Source organism: Misgurnus anguillicaudatus, chromosome 23 (assembly GCF_027580225.2).
Source record: "Misgurnus anguillicaudatus chromosome 23, ASM2758022v2, whole genome shotgun sequence".
NCBI classification, from domain to species: domain Eukaryota; kingdom Metazoa; phylum Chordata; class Actinopteri; order Cypriniformes; family Cobitidae; genus Misgurnus; species Misgurnus anguillicaudatus.
The window spans coordinates 17437959-17461935 of NC_073359.2; the positions used below are offsets into that span (position 1 = coordinate 17437959).

Consider the following 23977-nt stretch of genomic DNA (forward strand, 5'->3'; position numbering starts at 1 on the left):
CTGTCATTGCTGCGGTTATACTTGACGTCGTCGCTTAACATTTTTCACAGCGACCAGCCAAAATTTTCGTTGACTGAGTAAAATTATGTAAAGTTTTTCATAAGATCCCCTGGGGTCAATGTGTTAGCATGACAGAAACTTTATGCTGTCTTGAGGAAAAGCGACCGGCTCCCAGTGCCTTTTGCGTAAATTATTAGATGTTGATGGCTTACATTTCTTTCCCGTCACAGAAAATCACCACAGGTTTATCAATGCAATTAAACTATTATTTTGTTTTTGTTTGTTTGTTGATCACGAAGTACAAAGTAGATGAGGGAAAACTAGGACTCAACGCGCCGCCATTGTTTATTTACATTGCGTGGAATGGTGCGCTGCAATTTGTCGAGCAGATTTATTGCATTCTGTAAAAAACGAGGAGTGGCATTTATCGCGTTTTCGGAGAAAAGATGACAGAATAAACTCGGCGGATATTGGATTTTGCGTAAAATTAAGAATTTACTTTTAAATACTGACCTGATATAATACTGATTTTGGCAGCGACTCCCAAAAAGTTTATCATTCCAAAAATGGCGTTTATCGTGTTTTGGAACCGGACTCTTCATTTCTAGCAATAGCCAACAATACATTGTCAAAATTATATTTTTTATGCCAAAAATTATTAGGATATGAAGATATTTTGTAATTTTCCTACAATAAATATATATAAAATATTATTTATCATTAGTATAGTGTTGACTATATTTGGACAATTTTAAAGGCGATTTTCTTGTTTGTTTGTTTTTGTTTTTTTGCACCCTCAGATTCCAGATTTCCAAATATTTGTATCTCAGCCAAATATTGTCCTATCCTAAAAAACACACGTCAATGGAAAGCTTTATTTATTTATTCATTTATTTATTTTTTTATTTAAATCTCAATTTTAAAAAATGACTGGTCCGAGGTCACGTCTATCTATGCATTCAAATTGCAAACAGACCATAAATAGCCAAAGCGTTTTTCTATTGCCTTGTTGCTGATTCAATAGCTTCAGCACTATTTTTGCAGACATGTTTGCTGTGCATTTCCTGCATACTTCAATTAATATGGTAATGTGCTATTTTGAGCATAGTCACTGATGCAGAGACTAAGCTGTGTGTGCACCGTATACATACTGTAAAAATAGTACAAGCAGTATGGTAGTAAGCTATTCTAGGCATAGTCAGTACGCCAGGATTGAAACGGTTTAGTCATTTTGAACCATTCAGAATTTTGATGTATAAATCAACGCACATTTGTAATAAGACAAACACTGTATACTCTTGGATTAAGCAAAGTGCATTAAACACAGAGGTCATTAACTGGGTTTTTTTGGTGTGGAAAAGCCAAAGACTGAGGCCTCTTGTTTCATTTTGCTTTTTTCACGTTATAGGTGGCTAACCTAAATAGTAAAGACAGCACCTTCACATTGAAGGATTGTTTGTTTAAGGAAGTTCAGAAGGATTGGCCTGGTTACACCGAAGTGGACCAGCAGATTCTGAAGAGAATTCTTGTACGGTAAGTTTCGGTTGCCATCTCCTCTGTGATTATATTTATATGTATACACTACGCTGTCACGTTATTGTACCTATATGGTGGTGGCAACTGTAGATTTACTCTTTGTTTTGCTAATGTGAACATTATAACTTTGTGTTGCTTCTGTAGTCAGATGTCTATGACCTTTTCTTCTCTTGTTTATGAGAGGTGATATGAAACCAGTGTAGGCAAATGTTAACTGTAGCATCGTTGTCTGCGTATTTCTTCTGCATTTCGGCTCAACATGGAAATATCCTGTGTTCCCATGAACTCTGCTAGTGGATTACTGGTCCCTGGTTGCTAAATATAAAGAGGATGTGCTACGTGCTAGGCTGGAAAAAACATGGCGCGTGCTTTATCTGCACAAAATGAAAACAAAATATTTGTAGCAAGCAAACACCAAGCACTTAGTCAGAGGCATTTGCGCGTTCGCCAACTTGCACTTTAAACCGCAGGGTTACACTTATCAGCTGACTGTGTTTTTATGTCCGTATACCCCCTCTCGTGCCTTCCTACATTTCCATCTGCTTTGCTTGAACACCCGGCTGTCACGCAAGAGCTGTGGCTGTTGTGAAGTCAGGAGGTTAGTGATGCAACCCTATTCTTGCACATGCTGATCTGTGTATGCGTGGCACAGGACCAAGGTCCAACCATGCATGGGCACACCATAGCAGCTCACGCCCACCCATCTACGTGCAAGCACAGCATTGATCCCAAGTTTCGGATGAGTTGGCCCCTGTGTCAGACTGCCCTCTGTTGACATGCCCACAGCTCCCCTAGACCAAACACATGCTCACAAGTGCACACTGCCTTAACCTCCTAAGACCCGAGTTTTGGTTTGTCTTTTTTTTTTCAGATTTCTACCAGCTATTTTGGGTTTAGGAAGAACCAATAAAAATAATAACAAAATATTTTTCTTAAAATATGAAGCAGTGTGTTTGTCCATGTTTGTGTACAACAGGTTCTAGTTACACAGAATTAAGTATTATGGTCCAAACAACAAAAAAATGTGATGTCACACCAGGTCTTAGGAGGTTAAAGAAATATTCCACTTTCTTAATAAAAATACTCATCCCCATGTCATCCAAAATGTTGATGTCTTTCTTTGTTCAGTCGAGAAGAAATTAAGTTTTTTGAGGGTAACATTCCATGATTTTTCTTAATTTTAATAGACTTTATTTGACCCCAACAGCTCACAGTTTAAATGCAGTTAAAAATAAAAGTTTCAATGCAGCTTTAAACGATCACAAACAAGGCATAAGGATATTATCTAGAAAAAATTGTCATTTTCGGCAAAAAAATAATTAAAAATTTGCACTTTTGGACCACAACTTCTCATCTTGCACTAGCCGTGTGATGCGCCAGGGCAACCTTAAGTAATGCGTAAGCACATCGAAAGGTCTCGCGTCACAATTGTGAAACACATTTGCGGACCATTTTAAACCAAAAACTGACACAAAGACATTATTTATTATCATGCAACATACAACAACGTTGGAATGGTCCTCTTTCTCCACACTTTCTTCTAAACATTGGGCGGTAGTTTCGCATACATCATGCGTGACCTTTCGACGTCATTACTCATTATGTAAGGTCGCACTGGCGCATCACGCTGCTGGTGCAAGACGAGAGGTTGTGGTTTAAAAGTGCCTATTTATTCGTCTTGTCAAAAATGACAATTGTTTGGCTAAATAAGATCCTTATGTCTCGGTTGGGATCGCTTTTCCATTGCGTAGTGCCCCACGGTTTGGTTTGGTTTGGGTCGGGTCAGCTTACTTTTGGGAGCTTTTCCATTGGGTGCAGTACGTAGTACACGATACTTTTTTTCGTACCACCTCGGTTGGGGTTTCAAACGACCCGAGCTGATACCAAACGTGACGCGAAAACACAGTAGATCACTGATTGGTCTGAGAGAATCGTTACTACCAGCGTCATCGCTATAGGAGTTATTCGATCTACGTCATCAATGTTCGCGGCGGCCATGTTGTTGACATAGAACTGTCAGTCTGTCAATTGACAAGTGAGGCAGCGTGGGTATTATGCATGGTATTATCGATGTAATTTTTTTTAAACCGCGCGATGGTGTGTGGTGTAGTACACGGCTGTTTTAACAACAGCAAAAAGAACTTCGGAATTAGTTTTTATGCGATACCGACTGTCAGAAAACATGAAAGGAAGGAGACAGAGGAGTTGAACCAGCAAAGGAGAGACTCCCAACAGCAAAGTCTGTCCCCATAATTTGATCACATATGGTTACCGTTAGCTGTAAGCAGTGGCTGAAAATGCTCTTTCAAATAAGCTGCCATAAATTGAGACAGTTATTAAATTAGTATTAATAACTACATGAACATAATAATAGGTCTGGCATTGATACTGGTTAGGGAATTAAGGGCCGTTCACATTATAACGATAACTATAAAAAATATAGTTTTGAAAATCGTTTTATATTAAACAGAATAGCGGAGCTCACCCAAAACTGTAACGATACAGATACAATGAACGACATCATTGGGATCACTTTCTGAGCGATTTTTCCCACCTGATGAAGGATAAACCGTTATTAGCATTAAAATCTATTTGAACTTCAAGTGCACGAGCACTTAAAATGACAGTGAAGCTCATTGCTGAGGTCTATAACATTAGATTACCTTCAGTTGCTGTGAAAATTGACTACGTAATGCTTTTTAATCTATTACATTAACTAACTGTTATGCCAAAAGGTAAGAGATTACACTGTTTAGAGTTACACGAAACGCAGCGTGTTGAGGACATCTGCAAAAGTTTTTATTACAAGCAATATCAAAGGGAAGTGATTTGTGCAAGTGCCGTGAGCGCATTAGCATAAACGTATTGTTTGGTGATGTGGACGATGATATAGTTATCGTTATAGTTATCGTTATAATGTGAACGGCCCTTCAGTGGTTGTATGATGAATGCGGATACTGTATGAACGATATAGTTATAAATATCCGGATAAGTTCGGCTGGCAATAAGGGCGGATCTTTACTAAAGGCTATTGGGTCTATTTGATATGGTTCCACAATAATCAAGCTCATCTTCTCTTAATACAGACGAGATGAAGCCATTAAGCTACTGCTCCCCTCGACTCAAATCTACGTGCGGCTAGGGGCAGGACAGATGTCATGTCAACACTATGGCCGCGGTTAGCGACTTCCGGTGTTTGCGAATAAGCCCTATAACGTAAAAAATTAGCTTTACCTTTAGTGCTAGCTTGCGCTGTCTCGAGCAAACATGTTGTCATCTGTGCTCTTCTATAAGTTCCCAAACTCCCTTTTAGCGATGAAAAACATCCACAGGTTGAGAATCAGAGACAACATACCAGTTTTTTCCAGACTTGCAGTTTGTGGCGAAACATTTGGGACGAGCACGTCAGCATTATATGCTTAAATGCAACTTCAATGAGGCTCAGCGGAGCGCGTCGACTGACGCCACCGACGTTTGTACAGAAACCGTCATGTGAAACAGAAGTAGTGATGATAAACGCGTTGTGCAAACATCTATTTGTGGTGGCAAATTTTGATTTTGTGGCAGATTGAGAAGTAAATTAATGTATATTACAACAAGGCTCTTACTTGTATGGTGTCACAGCAGTAGGCAACGCAAATAGAACGACACGCCTATAATCCCTCACACTGCGAAGTGATACTAAACTCGATGGAAAAGCTTACCATGCCAAAGTGAGGTGAGCTGACCTGACCCAAACCAAGCCGTGGGGTACTATGCAATGGAAAAGCGCCATTGCACGACAGTGAGTGAAGGAATTAAAAGTTGGCGGTGTTTTCCACGTAAGTTCCTCTGTGTACTTGCCTTTTCAAGTAAACGTCAACCGTCAATAGATGTTGCTGACAGAGAAGACGGCTGATCGAGTTTATCATGACTTAACGAAAGGTTAGAAGTGTTTTCCCACACACAAACACACCGGTTCTCTGTGTGCTTGTGCGCGAGCTCTTTCACCCCCTATATAGTGCGGTACATGCCCACACGTGTTCTGTAGTAACTCCTGTGTAACAGCAACAGTATTTTTTTTTTATTTGCACCTACGCTATACGCAATCTACAATACAATAATACTATCACTCGCATTTACAATTTAAAGGGCTCATAATACAACAACACAAGAAGTAGGGGTGGCACGGTTCACAAAACCCTCGGTTCGGTTCGTATCACGGTTCTATGGTCACGGTTCTCGGTTCAGTACGGTTCTTGTTGTTATTTTTTTTACACTCCATAAATGTATTATCTTATTAATGTATTAATTATCCATAATTTAGGATACAGTATTAAAAAAAGTTATATCATGTAATCATGCACAAACTGAATTTGACTTTAAGCACATTATTGGGAACATCCCTGAGGAAAGCCAGGCGAGATTTTGACACAGCGAGAGGGAAGACATTGATGATTTCAACATGCTTTTCATTTATTTGGCAAAAAAGAGAATGTGTATTGCCATCTACATGAACTTTGTGTGCATTTTTAGCACACAAAGGTAACTTGCTTTTATCAAAAGCCAACTTCAGTGTAGCTCTAAGATTTATCACTGAGAGGCTGCTTAAATACTGCAGAGAGAATATGTGAACAAGAGAGAAACATAACGTTTACACCTGTAATATTTAAATCCGTCTCTTTTGTCCACTTTTGACCATTTCTGTCCTGATTACTTTAAGGGGCAGTTTATGAAATAAGATCGCGTGACTTTCACACGCTAGCAAAATGAAACTACGCGGAAATCAGCCGCTTTCGTTTTATCAACGAAAGGCTAAAAATAGCGCTGAATACGAAAAGACGTAAAACAGTGTTCATTACCTCAGATTAGATAAATGGTCGGAGAGAAGGCTGTCGCGTGTGGCTGTATATATTGTTTTATTTCCGCTGTCATCATAGGTAACATGAAATAAAAAATGTTTCCACACACCAAACTTATACGACGCTGGGGCATCCTCCAACTGCGGGCAGACTACTTTTTCCTCTCCCTCTTGCCATTTCTACACATGACCGGCAGCACTCACTCTCCACACCAGTTGTCAGTACCCGATCCGTGCCGCCTGTCCAATCTGTTTTGCGCATGCGCATAATTGCGTAGTAGAAAACGTCATCATTTCACTGTGCGATTGGTACCACGCATGCGTTGAAACACTTTACGGCCAAGCATAACAACTGGCAGCGTATTTTTGTATGCTAAACTTTTGTGTAGTTAATAAAGACTCTTTTTAAACATATTTAAATGAAGACTTTTTTTAAAGACATATTTAAATGAAGGCAATTATCCGAAACCGCATCCCAGCTAACATACAGCGGCTAATGGTTCATAATCGTTAAATCACTCTAACCAAAATGTCTTTCAACAGAATAATAAACAATATACAATAGCAACTGCAAATGTATTATTTTCAGTAAACAGAATAAATATACAAATCCATTTACATTTATCAGATGCATTTAACCAACGTGACTTTCAGTTTACACTTTTTTTCTGTACCCATGCAAAAGTTATCTATAATTTTTTTACCATAATTTGCAGTAAAAAATAAAATCAACCATGGTTTATTAATAAATAAAAAATAATCATGCTCTTACAACAGCATATAGAAGTGCATTTTAGTAACCACAAACTTTACCATGATTTAAAATAATATGGTTACCACAGTTTCACTCCAGCATTACTATAATGTTACTGTAGTAGAACCATGGTTACAAAACCTTGGTTTGAAATAAGATATGCAGTTTTACCATAATAAAACCAATGCATGTTTCAAGGTTACAAAAAATCCCTTAATCAGTCTGAGGTAACAGTGACTCACTGAGGAGAATGTTCTGGAAACAAAACAATATTAATTTCACAATAGCTCTAAGTTAATACAAGTCATGTGTTTAAAGTCCTGTTCAGTTAAAAGACAATTATTATTATAGGGTAAGTTGGCAGAATTTCAACCCACTTTGTGTTGTTACAATGTCTGTAATTTGAAAATGAACCATTTGGATGATGCAAAACATCATTTTGGCAAAGAATTGTGGATAAAAAAAATGGGAATAAATCAGCACAATTAACTCAAGAATAAAGAGGAAACATTTTCTGTTCAAATGTTAGCATCTATTGTATTTGTAACAATATAAAGTGGGTTAAAAATCGGCAAACTTGCGCTTTGGGGCAGTAATTACAATATTATATTTGGCAATTTTGTATGTCCATCTATTGTTGCCATCGTCTTAAGCCTCTGTGAGTGTTGGCATCATCTGAAGTCTTCACAAATGAAGCTGGATCCAAAAAGGAGCTTCCGTAACCTCTAGTAATTTTAGGATGTGTATCCTGATGGGGAAAAAAACAGGAAAGGAAAATTAGAAGGATGAGGATTACTGTGGTTCATATTATTTCAAGCAAAAGCTTATGTACACTTCTTATTTCATCACTGGAGAACAAGGTCATAAGATGTGTATGTGAATGCTTGGCTTAGAAGAGGTGTTTTTCTTAATTAAGACTGGTAGAGTTTAGGAGTAAACTCTTAACTGTTTTTGTTAAAAAACAGTTTAACTGTTTTTGTTAAAGTGCAACTATGGTCTGATTCACTTTTTTGCATTTCCTTTGGTGTGTAAGTGTGTATTAGTAAATGTTAACGATATGCTAAAGGTATAAACCCCAAAGTAAACGATGACACAAGTTATTGCCTCCAATGTAAATATCTTTTATTGGACTACAAACACACGGATTGTAGGCAACAGTTTACTTCCTGGGATTGGTGATGTAGCCAAGACCAACATTATCATAATTCTTCCCACTTTGGCCTGTAAGTTAACTCCTGTTAGCATTGCGAGCAATTTTTTTTAAACATGGTAAGGAGCGTCACAATGTACAGATTAGCTGGTCAATTAGGGACACAGAGCTTTTTAAATCAATGAGTTCTGTACAAAATCAATGCGTTTGAGGAAGGAGGGAAATCTAAACCTACAAAAATGTACGGTATGTGGAAAATATATTTTTTTTACTAGAAACCACGCAAACACTTTGTATTATACCAAATACACAAGATAACGTTGTTTTTTAGCAATGAAATGGGTGCATTTTAAATAAATAAACCACAACCTTAAACCTTTGAACAGCAATGTATTAGTTTGAGGTTCTACTTACTAGTCATAGGATTCATAGCACCTTAGAGAAGTTTTCTGACAGGTCTGCTTCAACTATGCTGCATAGCCATCAGCATGGACAAACCTACAAACATAACATTTAATTTGTCACAAAGCAAACAATAGTATGCAGTGCGAGATTCATTAAATGGAAACAACCAAGAGCAGATGTAAAACACTGAAAAGAAAATAATAGTATACAAAAGATGATTGTCTGAAAAATAGATGATTGATTAATTTATTGATTTATTGGTCTGTCTGTCTGTCCAATGTTATCTCAACTAACTTACCATCTACAACGAAGTGGTTGGCCACCCGCATGACTCTCTTCCAGTCAACCGCGACATCGACATCCCACTTAGTAGGTACTGCCGAAGGGTAGCATGAAATAACTACGGGTCCATGTTGGTCCTTTATACGAATGACTAAAAAAAAGATATCTTCACTCACCATATGCTGCTACAATGTTAACACATAGATACAATGATGAAAGACTAAATCAAATTAAATAAACTTTATTTATATTGCACATTTTTAATGTGACATGCACAAACAATGAAAGGGACTAAAACAAAGATGACATGACATAACAATAAACATAAATTAGATAAACAGATAGAGATTAAAATACACCCCTACTGGAAAATCCAGCTAAAACCAGCATAAGCTTTAAGGTGGCTGGTTTAAGCTTGTCCTCCCAGCCTGGCAAAGCTGGTGGGTCAGCTGTCTTCCAGCCTGACCAGCTTAAACCAGCAAAAAACAGCTACCAGCTTATGCTGGTTTTAGCTGGACTTTCAGTAGGGAAACCAAACACTTGAAATTATGAAATGTAGTGGAGTAAAAACTATGATAATATACTTTAGAATGTATGTTTTCCAAAGTAAAACACTGATTAAAAAGGAATACTTAAACATTTAGTTTTATGTAGAAAGTAAAATACTTAAGTAATGTCCACCTCTGGTATCAACAAGGATTGTGGTTTAGCCTACATGTCACACGAATCTAGTCAGGGCCAATACACCATCAAATAAATGTTAGTTTAAACACTCGAAGTTTTCAGGTAACCGGACACACTGCATTTCATTGTAAGCCTAACCAGCCAGCTAGTCTAGCTAACTACTACATGATGATATGAAATACTGTATATTATGTCTTAGTGACCTTGTTGTTTATGCATAAAGACGCCTGTATATCTGCATTGAAAACTTTTGAACGAACATTTCCGTCACTTACCTTAGCCTCCGTATGTTCGCCGGTGTTCTTATATGACGCATTTCTTCACTATTTTTAAACTCCGGTTGTCGTGCATGCGTAGAACAGATCAGGTAGGGTCGTAAACTGTCGTAAAACAAGTTGAGCTTCTGCGCATGCGCACAATTATGCGCATGCGCAAAACAGATTGGACAGGCGGCACGGATCGGGTACTGACACCAGTCACCTCTTCTTTCGCGCTATTCGCGAAAGGGGAACACGCTATCTGAGGTCACATACAGGGCACGAGGCTACATACATTGCGCATGCCATGAACCGTTGAACCGTACGACACACACGCGCTCCGAACCGAGACAAGCGAACCGAACGGTTCGGATTTTTTTAATGAACCGTGCCACCCCTAACAAGAAGAGCTCAGCACACATGAAACACACAGGTAATGTAGCCAAAATCACCTCATATATCAGCTCTTCATGTAAATGTATGGTGATTTTGTCAGACGATGACGTGTTTATAAATCAGGATTTTAGCATAATCCCTGGTTGGATTAAACACGAGGTGTTATTGGGTCATGTTTAGTCACCGTTTTATACTCTTTCTTTATGTCTGACAACAGAACCGATAATATGTGAAAAAGCATTCAGTTGTGTTAAAATGCAATATAACAAACAATGACAGTCAGATCAGACAGAGAGTAGAAAAACAGATTTTTAAGTGATAACACTGACTAGACCTACCGCAAACCAGACGTGATGACTGCAATGGCGGGGAAAGAGTTAAAAAAACGCAGCATTTAAACAGTCCACTTCTCTTTTTCTCAGATTGTTTTGATCTTGTCATCTGCTCGGTTAAAACTGATGGTTCTCTTTCTGTCCTGTGTGTCTCTTGTTCTCTACAGGAAACTGTTTAAGCCCCAGAGCGGTACTCCTGCTTCAGGGGAGAACCCGGTCAGCCCTCAAAAAGAGCCGGCCAGCAGCTCACCCTCTCAGGTCAGCCTCAGGACATCAACTTATGAAAGATATACGTAACCCTGTCTGTGAAATCCAGGCTAAAGTCTCATAAACTAATTTTGAGATTAGCAGCATCAAAGTTTGTTTTCACTCTTTGGCATGATGTTATTCACTCAATATATTAAATATATATTAAGGTTATATTTTTATTTTGAACATTCCTTAACTGTTTATTTGGATTTAAGCAGCCACAGTTTTATAGCCCTCCCTCTTCTCATCCAACAGAAACGACCTGCAGCGGAGTTTATCGACCCTCTGGCCAATAAGAAGCCTCGAATATCACATCTAGCCAATAAGTCTACAGGACTCCTCAATGGCAAACTGAGCTCCTCCAATGGAAAGGACTCTTCTAGTTTTCAAGTGGCGGAAACATCCTCAAGTTCTCAGTTCCCTTCACTAGAGATCTCCCGACCCATCGACCCGCTTTCTGACGTCAGCAACGACTCCAACGGCCGAGACTGCGAGAGTCAGGAAGCAGCGGTAGCAGAGAGGTTAAGTCAGCCGGCATCGCTCGCGCCTCGCTCGACGACGCAACCGGAAAGGCCAGCTTCAGTGTCGCCGGCACACGCCGGCATCGAAGGGTCTCAAAGCCGGTCTGCCTTGCCATCCCTGCACGGGAAGTCGAAGAAAAAATCCAAAAAACACAAGGATAAAGACAAGTCCAAGGAACGAGACCGAGATTCAAAGAAAAAAGTTGATGAGGAACGTAGCTCAGATCAGAAGAAAACCTGCGATGTCACGACAAACGATAGTAGCACAGGTCTGGATCAGTTTTACTGAATCGTTTATGCGTTATGAGGTGGTTTCTGACATCATGGCACTCTTACTTTTCAAATCTAGTTACTAGTATACTATATTAAGATAACCAGGTAGTACCATTCCTTGCACATTTCTATTCAGCATATTCATGTTTGTTTCAAGGGCAACATTTTTTGCTCACTATTTGTGCTGGCTGACGTTATAAAGTAGCGTCCTTGCTTGTCTTCCCCGCTCTGCAAAATGAAAGCACTTGAATTCTCGCTCTCTTTTTTTTAGGTCTGAATGGAACGTGCGACGGCTCCAGCATTCCTGCGTCTTCGTCAGAGACGGCAGACTATTTATCGTAAGCTCCCTTTCTAGCAAAGGCCAAATAGTTTGACGTGTTTTTGTCTATACCTTTTGAGGTAATGTGTAACTTGCGATGTGTAGCATTAAAGAAAGTGATATGAAACAATGGTTGTTTTCCTCAACAGAAAGTACACGGTGATACGTTCGCAAGAGCAACGTCAGAGCTACAAGACCGACTTCAACTCCGAGTACAGCGAGTACCGGGGCCTTCACGCACGTATAGAAAGCATCACCCGACAGTTTACTATACTCGACTCCGAGCTCAAACAACTCCAGCAAGGCACAGACAAGTACAAGGTATCGATTGATCTTCTCTGTAAACATCCGCAGAATCACGCTTCATTCGGTCAGAAGCACGCTGTAAACGTCTGCTTGTGCAATTACAACTTCCTCATTTTTATTGGTTTGTAATTTGCTGTCAGAGCCCAGCCGGAAAATGAGATATGTTAGTTGACTCATCCAGAGTTCAGGCGTAGTTTGCACGTCAAAAGCGAGTGGTTTGGTAATTTGGGAAACTGTATGAAAGCGTTTTTATCAAAGAGAAAGATAAACGAAAAAATTGGGACTGATTGGTGCTCAAAATGTAAAATAACCAAAGCAGCATGTTGTAAAGTGTTGTCATTCATTTTGTTTGTTTCCTGTGTGTTTAGGAAATTGATAAAAACCTTCGGTTTAATGATTTGTTGGTGCTTAGTAAAATACAGAATTGATGTGCTATGAAAAGTTTTTGCATTAATGTCACTCATGATGATCCATTAGTTTTATCAATTTGCAAACATGCGTGAGGAAGGATACAGGGGGCAGGAGGTTATAAGGACAAGTCTCCATTAACTTTATTGTAGGAGCATACCATCGAAATGACCTCGAGGTTCAATTCTTGTCGAAATGAAATCCCTAAAAGTTCCTGGCGGCTTCCTTCATCGTTATAAACTGTTTAATGCTATTCAACATGTTTTAACATTGTGTGATTTAGGGATGTTCATTTCAGTTAATATTCCCAACCGATATCCGCAACTTGTTAACCAAACATTAACCGTTAATTTACAAGATTTTAATAATTATGAATATTATTATTGTCATTGAGTAAAATTGTTGACGGTTGTCTGTGACCCAGTAAAAACAATACAAACATTTTATTTAATTTCAATGTATAAGCAGCAGCAACAGATCAACAGCCGAACCAGGATTCATATATTATAAAATGTTCATGCAACATTACATTATCAAAGAGCACGCAATCAGTCCAGAGGATTACTATCCAAAGATATTAAATCCGGATTGTCTCTACCACAGTGGCCACACGAATTTGCATCTTTACATTGATGTTGTATGTAATCTACACGCGCAAATAATTAATCCACACCTCAGATTAAAAAGACAGTGGTGCTGCTTTATTTTGTTGTCATACTTCTGTTGGGTGTGTGCGTGCCCGCGAATGGAATCTGACACCAGCATTGCAAGCAGAGTTAAAGCAGCTAGCGCACAGTGACTGGATATCAACTCGCTGTGGCGTGCAGATCACGTGGGCGCGCACATTAACAAAAGTGCAGGGAATATAAAACTGACAGATTTGGATGGATAAACCGAAAAACCGCAATTCACATGCGCGTATTGCACCGTGGGGGTCGAACCGAACGGTTTAATATTATATTGAGAATTGTGGCATCCCTAGTACGCACAAATTTGTTCGTAAAATGTACTACAGACTCAACAAAAACTTGTACAAAAATTTCTTCTAAATGTTTGCAATAACGCAAGAACAACTTAGACCACACGTACGCAATAATCATGAACAACGAAAAAGAACACTATAATATATATCTGTGTTATATTTTTTCCTTGTTCATGATTATTGCGTACGTGTGGTCTAAGTTAGGGCTGGGCGATTTGACCTAAAATCAAAACCTCGGTTAATCTAACATTTGACATCGGTTACGATTAATAAACGATTATTTTTTTGCCTCATAGTTCACTGACAAGGTTGGAAAGTTTAGGGCACACCTTAAATCAGCCTGCAATGCAATTATTCACATTTTTCCCAAAATAACTGCATTACTGAAAAATATTGAATAGACTTAACTCTATGCAGATGTTGCATGTCATTATGTACAATTGATGAAACTTTCAGAATGGGAAGTTATGAACCAAAGAATCATACAACCCCCATGACTAATTATAGACATAAGATACATACATAATAAGTTGTATCCAGATAGCATATTGTAATGAGATGAGTAGGGCAAAATACATACTTGGACTGTATCCTTTACACGTTTCTTGTATTCGATCCATTTTTTCTTTACTGGGCACTGATGTCTAAGCCATTTATTCTCATCTGTAATGCTTTTGGTGTTAATGTAGACTAGAAGTTCTCCCGTTCTCTCTCTCCGTCATCTCTGAAGTGTCTAATTAAACTCACGCGGGCGCGTCTTTTCGCGGTTTTGAGTGAGTGAGAGATGTAATGACATTACCCGGGCTGCTTAGAGACCCATCGGTAGATTAAACTGAGCGCGTGTGCGGTAAAAACCCGATCGCGCATTCCGTATTTTTGTCACAGGTGCCTGCACATTCGCGAGTACTTCTTAAAAAAAAGTACTGTGCTTCTTTTGGGCACTAGATGATCCTGCTGCTCAGTTAAACAGTGTTTGAGTTCTCCTCCATGTTTCGCTGTGCCACTGACAGGATGGGGCGGAGTTACGCAACATCACACGCAGCAGTTTGTTTTTAAAGGGAAAGTATTAACAGGATTAAAAACCAAAATAACCGACATGATAAAATAATGTCGGTTAGAGGTTCTGAATTTCGGTTTCGGTTATTTTTCGATTAATCGCCCAGCCCTAGTTGTTCTTGCGTTGTTGCAAACATTTAGAAGAAAGTTTTTGTTGAATCATGTTTTGTTAGTTAAAACGTCTGTAGTACAAGTTTTTATTGATTCATAATTTGTTAGTTAAAATGTCTGAAGGCCCAATAGCTGTAGGCATGTGTTGACACGCACAGTGCGTCGTCAAATTTTTTGATACTGATAATATTAATCGGTCATAAATTTTTACCTTTTTGGTTAACAGGTCAATATGAACATCCCTAGTGTGATTATGTGAGCCACTTTCCCACCGGACTGGTTCAATATTCTTATGCTGGGTACTAGGGATGCATGGCGATTAATCGCGATGAATCTATAGCAGAATAAACGTTTTTGTTTACGTCATATATGTGTGTGAACTGTGTATAATAACTTTGTATAGATAAATGCCCACACATGCATGTATATATTTAAGAAATGTTTGCATGTGTACACATTTGTATATTTATGTATAATTTATATTATATATATATATTAGGGCTGTCAATAGATTAAAAAAATTAATCTAGATTAATCGCATGATTTCATGAGTTAACTGCGATTAATCGCAAATTAATCGCACATTTTTATCCATTCTAAATTTACCCTAATTTAACACTTTTCAGGTTTTTAATATTCTAATCATATATACATATATAGATGCTTTATGGGAATGTATGTTAACAACAGCCTGTTTACATTTTAACAGAATCACCAGCCATTGTTTTGTATTTGAATTTTCCTTTCAGAAGATTTTTCTTTCTCCATTTTTGTTTGCTGCTGCATCATTTGTGACCTGTGCTGGCAAGTTGAGTCGGAATTAGCAAATTTTTAAAAAATAGTTGTTCATATTTTGACATTCTCTATTAAAACATAGAACAATGCATGATTTGTTAACAAAATATGACAGAACTACACGTGTTTGAAGTTGAAAGAGTCAAATTACCACAAACATTTCCACATCCATTATATTACCACATCAATACCTTAAAATCACTGGTAAAACTAATAGATTTAGCACACACAAAGCAAAAACATCATCAATGTATGTTCAACTTTTTTTCCTTTTGTTTGATTGGCATTGAGACAGACTGCTTAAAATCTAAGTGATCTAATATAATGTTACACATCAGATAGTTTTACCCAACAGTTAACAAAACATTTACTTAAAACATAACAGATTATAGAGCCTACCTGCGTGAATTCTTATCAAAACAGATATTTGTAAAACTGTAATTTTGTGTAGATGTCTATATATCCGGGTCGCGCATTCGCGCGTCTGTGTGCACGCGCTTCAGATATCAGTCAGTCAGCGTGAGGGGATCGCTTTTGAGTCTTGTCGTTCTTAATAACTCTTTAACATTAATCAGGTACCGAACTTTATCTCTCTTAATGACTCTTTTAACATCAAGCAAGTCCTGCAGTCTATTTTCTAAGTCATGCATAAAAGCGAAACCAAAATGAATTGAGACGCATCTTTGTATTAGATTAAGCATTAGGAGGACGGTAACGTTACACCTCTCAGACGTATAAATAAAGATCATATCAGATGTCCAACGAGCATTTAGAGCATTGGATTTGGTAGACAATTTGCTTAATGTTCTTATTTCTATGAAAACCTTTTACTCATTTAGAGAGAGTCACATTTGTCTGCGACTGCGTCTCTGTTCATTCAACTATGGGCTGGACCAAGGGTCAAACAGAAATTGCGCGTTGCGTTAATCTCCGTTAATAAAATTAGTGGCGTTAAAATGAATTTGCGTTAACGCGTTATTAACGCGTTAATTTTGACAGCCCTAATATATATATATTATAATATAAACACTTGATATATAAATATAATTTTTCTTAAAATTATACATGCATGTGTACATATTTATTTATACATAATTATTATACGCAGCTCACACACATATATGATGTAGACAAAAACGTTTATTCTGCTATAGATTAATCGCGATTAATCGTTATACATTCCTACTGGGTACACACCAAAAGATAATCGGGCTGATTTTGGGCCGATTTCCCCCCTTCCGACAATCCTAGCTACGTTCTGATTATCTTGATGGTTCTACAGATGATCTTGGTTTGAGGTGTGTTAAGAGTGTCCGAACTTGATCGGAAGAACATTGGAGCCACCCCAAATCGCTAATCATAAATATTGAACATGTTTTATAGTTACGATCAGAAATCCTGATGTGTGGGGGAACCCCCGAGGACAAACGCGTGCACGCTCTTGAGATTATCATGTGAAATTAAAAAATATCCATTCAGAAAGTGAGATGATGGAAGACGGAAGCAGTCATAGCGCAGTACAAAGTGAAGTTGATGCAAAGTGTTCTTGTACAGACCATGTTTCCGCTCTCTCCACGACTTCACCCAACCCCTTTTCTTTTTTCCCTTAAATTTTCTGTGAATATCATTCCATACACTATCATTGAAATTTCTTCCTGCATATCTTCTATCATGCTCATTCTGAAGTCTCGAGATTTTGTGAGATGTCCTGTGTTTACAGTCAAGACTTTGTTCGTATGTGGTGTGCTATCATTCACACGTCATGGCACACCACACACTATAGGTGCAAAACTGTTAAATCTAGGATTTTTTTATCCTCATGTTTGTGGTCTCACATTTTTAAAATCTTATAAGATGTAAAAAAAAATTGGTGTGGAGCATAAAGTAGCGTTTTGGAGTTGTGAATGTAATTCCTTTTATATCCTTATTGATGCATTTAAAAATACTGTATATGAAAACACAGATGTAAAGATCTGGTTTCTCTTTTCACAGACAATCCACAATCAGATACTTGAAGAGTATCGCAAAATAAAAAAGGTAAGCCGGCAATCTTTTTTTTCTTTTGCAACGCCACCAATGCATTTGTTCCTTAAAATCCTGATCCTGATCTCTTCTCGCAGACTAATCCAAACTACAGCCAAGAGAAGAACCGCTGTGAATATCTACACAACAAACTGGCACATATTAAAAAACTCATAGCAGAATATGATCAACAGCAACTTCAAAACTGGCACTAATATCAAGATGTTTTTCTCCTGATCTTTCCTTCTCTTTCGAGAGCGAAAGAAACTGGATTTGTTTTCCTTGGCTTGCTCTAAAAAATGTAAAATGCCACGAAACTTTTTTCTGTAGTAAGCCAAGTCCTCTAGTGAGGACAATAGAGACCCATTTCATTTTTATTTTTTTTTACGGGACTTACCCGTGTAGCCTAATGCATTATGGGATAGCCATTGGTTGCCGGCTCCTTTCCCTGTTCATTGTGAGAAAGATTGTTCTTCGGAGATCTTGCTCTTTTGCTCGGTGGCCGAAACACGGATAACCAACACCGAAGTGGATTAGGTAATTCCCAGTCCTAGTTTCCTGATACTTTAAGATGCAGATTTAGAGAGAGAGAGGCAAAATTTAAGTGGTTATCTTTTCTGTATGTTCTGAAATGAAAGGATCTAATGATAAACTATATTTTATTTTCTTTTATATTTATTTTTTTCTTTTCGTCTTCCATAGGGAATGTATGCTTATTCATTTCTCCCTCCCTCTGTATGAATGCTAAACATCTCTTCCAAGCCCTTTGGTCTTTACTTTCAGTCAGTATTTTATGCAAAAGCTGCCTTGGATTTTTAAGAGATCCCCTTTGCAGTCCAGTTTATATTTTTTAAGTGCTCCAGTGTATGAAATGGCACTATTTGGCTTCTCTGGTCTTTTATTTTGTGCAGCGCGCTAGACTATGTGCAATGGACATCTCCTTGGAGGCTTCGGTCAGTATTAACCTACAATGGAGACAGCTTTGGTAGACCAGAGTTGAACTTGTCATTCCAGAGGTATGAGAGCACTACAGTGTTGCACCAGGTTACAAAGCTTTGTGTAGATGGTTACCTGATCTGACCAGATCTTAACATAGTACCACTTTATGACAAACCTTTCGTATCTGAGGAACAGAATGTCGGGTGTGATTGTGGCCAAATCTTGCAACCGTGTGCCTCTTCTGAGCAGTGGTTCATCTCTCCTGTATCTACAGTATTGCTATTTGTAATGTATAACAGGTCCAGACTCTATGGCCAAAATTACGATGGCATTCTTCCCTTTAACGTCGACAGGCCTGAAATACACAACCCTTTAGCAGGTTAGACTCGCTCAAACATTTCCGACAGTATTTTCCTCCACGTTTCCCAGACGACTGTTATATTTCATTCACTTAAAGCGTTTCGTCAGAAAGCCCTATCCTGTGTACCTGTGTGCAGAGGATCTATTACAAACCTATGACGTATTCCAATAGGATCTCCTCACGTTACTGCGATATCTGCCTCATGAAAGCTCATTTGTCAGGCCCTGTTGAAGCATCAATTGTACTTGTGATATCTGAACTCTTTTTTTTTGTTGTTGTTGAAATATTAAAATTCAGCACTTTGCTCAGCTTCTCGCTCTTACTGCTTACCTGGGTTTTGTTGCAGGGACATACCTGCCTTGTCTGTTTGTGTAAGCATGCTTTCTGACTGTTTAAAGATGAAAGAAAAGACCTGGGTTTTCAGTGGTTTTACACTGCTGGTTAATATTCAAGAGTATTCAAAGCCAAATATTGATCATACCTGGCCAGAATTAGTTTGGTGATTTAAAGCGCAATTTTAATGTACTGGAAGGAGATGAAGCACAGAGGCAAAGAGATGTAAAGAAAATACTTTATTCCTGAAAATCATTAAGTATTTATTTTTGAACACAATGATCAGTTTACTTGCAGGTTACTGTCTTTTTAAGTTGCATATCAAGCCGTTTAAAAAGGATGCAACAAGTTAACGAAGAATGTGAATGAGGAACCCGTTGAAACGGTTCTGTGATAAGACGAAATGTCAGGGAAAATGTGCCAAATGACCTGTTGTATAGGTTTGCATCAAATGAAATATGTTGCTGTTTTAGCACAAAAAAAAGAAAATTAAGGGATCGAGGAGCTTTGGAATAGAAAGTTGTGGATGTCAACGCTAAAACCCAAAGCGCGCTTTTTGAAACAATAAGGGAACGGGGATGAGATTTATCTTGATATTTCAATAAAATTCTTGGAAACTGACTGGTTTTGTGTTTGTGTTGTGCTTCAGTTGAGCTACAGACACTATAGGGCGGTTTCCCGGGCAGAGATTAGCTTAAGCCAGGGCTAGGCCTTAGTTTAATTTGTAAAAAATACTAGTTTGAACAAACATGCCTACGAAGCCCCCTAAGGTGACATGGAGCAAAAATTAAATAAAGTTTAGTTTCGCGTGCTTGCGCAAACTTTCATGTACGTGCGTGATAGTTTCACGTGCGCTAGCGTAGGGCTTGGCAAAAAAATAGATTTTTCGATTAATCGTTTTTTTACGTGAACGATGCAGAATCGATTTTTTTCTCCATATCTTCTTCACTAGATGTCATCATCTTTTTTGCCTTGCGCAATGTTACCAAGGAGTCTGTCATGCTTTCATTAGGTGCTTAAAATGGCGGTTTTAGGTGCGGCGACGTTGATGCCACCTTCACATAAAAAGTAAGAGGTATGGAAGCATTTTAGATTTCGCAAGCAAGACGACAACGATAGTGTTGTGGCTTTTAATTTCTTTTTATTAATTACCCACTTGTAAACTTATGTTCACTGTTTTTTTTAATATTATAGTATTTGTATAAAATCTATATTCATCGAGTTGAATAGAGAATCGAGTATAAAAACCGACCCGAGAACCGGAATTGAAAATTGAATCGAGAATCGAAATCGAATCGATTTGATGGCTTGTGAATCGAAATTGAATTGATCTGGAACATCTGAATCGATACCCAGCCCTACGCGAGCGAACGTTTCATGTGAGCATGCGAAACTAAACTAAAAAAAAATTCTGCACATGAAAGTTTCACGTGAGCACATGACACTAAACTTTAGATTTTTTTACTCCAATGTCACCTTAGGGGCTCGGTACAAAACAAAGGGCACTGATGCATTTTAAGATATGTCATTGCAAATTGTTTTCAGTTTGGACACTGCTTATTTATTTATTTTTTAGTCTAGGATTAGTCTAATCCCTGTCTAGGATACCGCCCCTATATGAAGAGTTTGGTTCCAAAACCAGATAACTTCATTTTTTTATTTTTCAAAAATTTTGTTTTTTGATTGTGCGTTATAAAGTAATATCAAACTGCAGTTGGTGTGTATTGATTTAAAGGGACATTCCACTTTTTTCGAAAATAGGCTCATTTTCCAGTTCCTCTAGAGTTAAACGTTTGATTTTTTTTTTACAGTTTTGGAGTCCATTCAGCTGATCTCCAGGTCTGGCAGTAACACTTTTAGCATAGCTTAGCACAATCCATTGAATCTGATTAGACCATTAGCATCGCGCTCAAAAATAACCAAAGAGTTTTGATATTTTTCCTATTTAAAACTATTCTATAGTTACATCGTGTACTAAGACCGACGAAAAAGTAAAAGTTGGCGTTTTCTAGGCCTATATGGCTAGGAACTATACTCTCGTTCTGGCGTAAAAATCTAAGACTTTGCTGCCGTAACATGGCTGCAGCAGGCGCAATGATATTACGCAGTGCCCGAAAATTGTCGCCTGCTATTGAAAGTTACCAAGGGGACTTTTTTCGGGCACTGCATGATATCATTGCGCCTGCTGCACCCATGGTACGGCAGCAAAGTCGAAATATCGAAACTCTTTGGTTATTTTTGAAAATAAGCATATTTTCAAAAAAGTGAAGTGTCCCTTTAAGCCTGCATAACACAAAATACAGCTAGCACAATAAAACACAATAAAAATGATAACATTAATAAACATGTTTTGAATTTATTTAATTATCTGGTTTTGGAACCAAACTCTTCATATATTGCATTAATTCCATTTATATGGTACAATTTGTATGAGAAAATACTGTAGTATGCTGTATTTTTAAAAAGCTTATAATTCCAAAATTGTGTTTTTAAACATTACTATGGTAGATGCTAAAGTATACTTCAGATTTTACTCCAGGTTATCACTCAAGTTAATACTACAGTAATATACTATACTATAGTCTGTTGCTACACTAAAAAAGGACAACCCCAACCCGTTTGGTTGTAATTTAACATATGCTGGGTTGTTTTAACCCATGGGTCAAATGTGAAAATGTTCTGGGTTGATTTAACCCAATGGCTGTGTTGGGGCAAGAGACAAACCCTGTATTGATAATCCAGCATTTTTAGAGTGAATATTATATAATACAAAATAATACAACTTACTATTGTTTATTGTGGTACAATAATACAGTAGTTTTTCATGAGTCAAATTGTCTGCTACAGTATTTTATTAAAAAATCAATTCAATTCAATCAATGACCACTAGGTGGCAGAACTGCCTTTGTTTAATGCAGCCTAACTAAGCTCATATAGTTGCCATATATTTGTATGTGCAGGTTAAAGGGATAGTTCACCAAAAAATTAACATTTTGTCATTTATTCACCCTTACGCTGTTAAACCTGTATTAATTTCTTTGTTTTATTAACACAAAGATATTTTGAGGAATGTTTGTAACCTAACTGATCATCCTTCCATCATTTTTTCCTACTCTGGATGCCAATGGAACTTCTGAACGGTTTTGTTACAGATGAGGTTAAATAAATGATGACAGATTTTTTCATTTTTTGGTGAACCAAATAGTTAATAGGTAATATAACAGTATTTGCAATAAACACCACAGACCAAATAAAACATCAGATTAAATCAAAACTCATCGAATATCGATCTGTTTATAACAGATGTTTAATGGGTGGGAATGCCAACAAGTGTGAGATCCTCAGAAATCCAAATCTCGTTTGGCTTCAGGCTGCTACTTTGGCCTCGATTTTAAGGGGAGTCAGAGAGTTCAGTCTGGACACGTGCCAGTCTCTCGTCCCTGGCTCGTTTGCTTGTGTCCTCGTTCATCCCATTACACTGAACCCCCTGACAGGAGACCCCGCCCTCAAGATTAAAGACTTTCCTTCCTGTTTTCTGTTTACTTAGGTCCATAAATTATACTCGAATGTCCACATTTACATTCCTTCTCAGGAATGTGGGAATGTCTTTAATATAGCTTATGAGGTTGGGGTTAGGTTACTATGCATGTGTTTGCTTGGGAAAGATTAACAACCTTTGTTTTCGACTCATTTTTTTTTTAGACGTGCATTGTTTTTTTTTCCAAACATAGTTGGGTGTTATATGGTATCCATACATTACTCTATTTATTTATTTATTTCACTCTATTGCTCTGGGTGTGGCGTTCATGTGAATTCAGTCAATAAAAATAAAGTTTGTGTGGAATTTAACATCGCAGTAATGGCCTGGTACATATTTGGGACTCAGTTCAATGTAACACTTGAAAGCATCACTTTGAAATAGAGAGTCCACTGATTAAATTTTATAGGGGGCAGTGATCCAGCTCAAACTGTTTTATCCATGTAAACTGTATGCACATTTCATATATAAATTTAGTGGGATTTTCTGCATCTATGGTTTAAAAATATAAAATGCATCCTAGAACGATTTAAATTTAACATACACTTTGGAATTTTTTTTTTAGGAAGGATTGTTCCAGTGCACCTATACACCCGTTGTAGAGGTGGGAGGTGATTAACAAACACCCGGAAATTCTTGGGGCAGCCGCATATGTCAAAATTTCAGTCAAAACCGTTCTATTTCATCATAAACAACCTGAAAACAGGGCTTTAAGTGTAAAATACCGAACTTGTCCTTTAAAGTAGTTTATTTATATAACAAGTAAAATAAACAACACATAGGTTACATAGGAACCCAAAACATTTGTTATTTTCGACGAGGTATTTGTTTAAGAGTTCAGTTTCAGCAACTAGTCAGACCATTAAACAAACAGAAACCGGAAGTAAAGTTCGGACCAGCGCTTATCCCATCACCGCACATGCGCCCGATGAAATGGTCTATAGTAGGAAAAAATACTATGGTAAGTCAATGGGCCCCACTTTTAAAGTGGACCACTCCTTTAAAGGTATCTTTGTTTGTCCTGAGCATTAAACTGTTCATTGATACCAGGTCCTGCAGAATCTTTGATTTTCAGCATCTTCTGCATACTTGAACCCTGTTCACCAGTGACTGAGGGGTTGAGATTCA

The 23977-nt window shown here is 37.8% G+C and overlaps 1 protein-coding gene and 1 long non-coding RNA gene across 3 annotated transcripts in view; one reads left to right on the forward strand and one right to left on the reverse strand.

Moving 5' to 3' along the window:
* ell (elongation factor RNA polymerase II) overlaps nt 1-19932 on the forward strand; it is a 51607-nt gene extending 31675 nt beyond the window's left edge. Inside the window, exons 6-12 of the mRNA XM_055216801.2 lie at nt 1409-1533; nt 10804-10894; nt 11141-11675; nt 11951-12017; nt 12148-12319; nt 17649-17693; nt 17777-19932. Of these exons, the coding sequence (XP_055072776.2) occupies nt 1409-1533; nt 10804-10894; nt 11141-11675; nt 11951-12017; nt 12148-12319; nt 17649-17693; nt 17777-17893 (1152 nt within the window). The 3' untranslated portion in view covers nt 17894-19932. The remainder of the gene's footprint in view (nt 1-1408; nt 1534-10803; nt 10895-11140; nt 11676-11950; nt 12018-12147; nt 12320-17648; nt 17694-17776) is intronic.
* LOC129451843 (uncharacterized) lies at nt 7100-9964 on the reverse strand. 2 transcript variants are annotated; one of them, XR_012366007.1, is made up of 4 exons: nt 9927-9964; nt 8984-9118; nt 8695-8778; nt 7100-7878 (listed from the first exon to the last, which is right to left on the reverse strand). It is a non-coding gene; the product is annotated as an uncharacterized lncRNA (long non-coding RNA). The 2 variants fall into 2 exon arrangements; XR_012366008.1 differs by lacking the exon at nt 9927-9964 and adding an exon at nt 9649-9868.
* Nucleotides 19933-23977: the final 4045 nt, after the last annotated feature.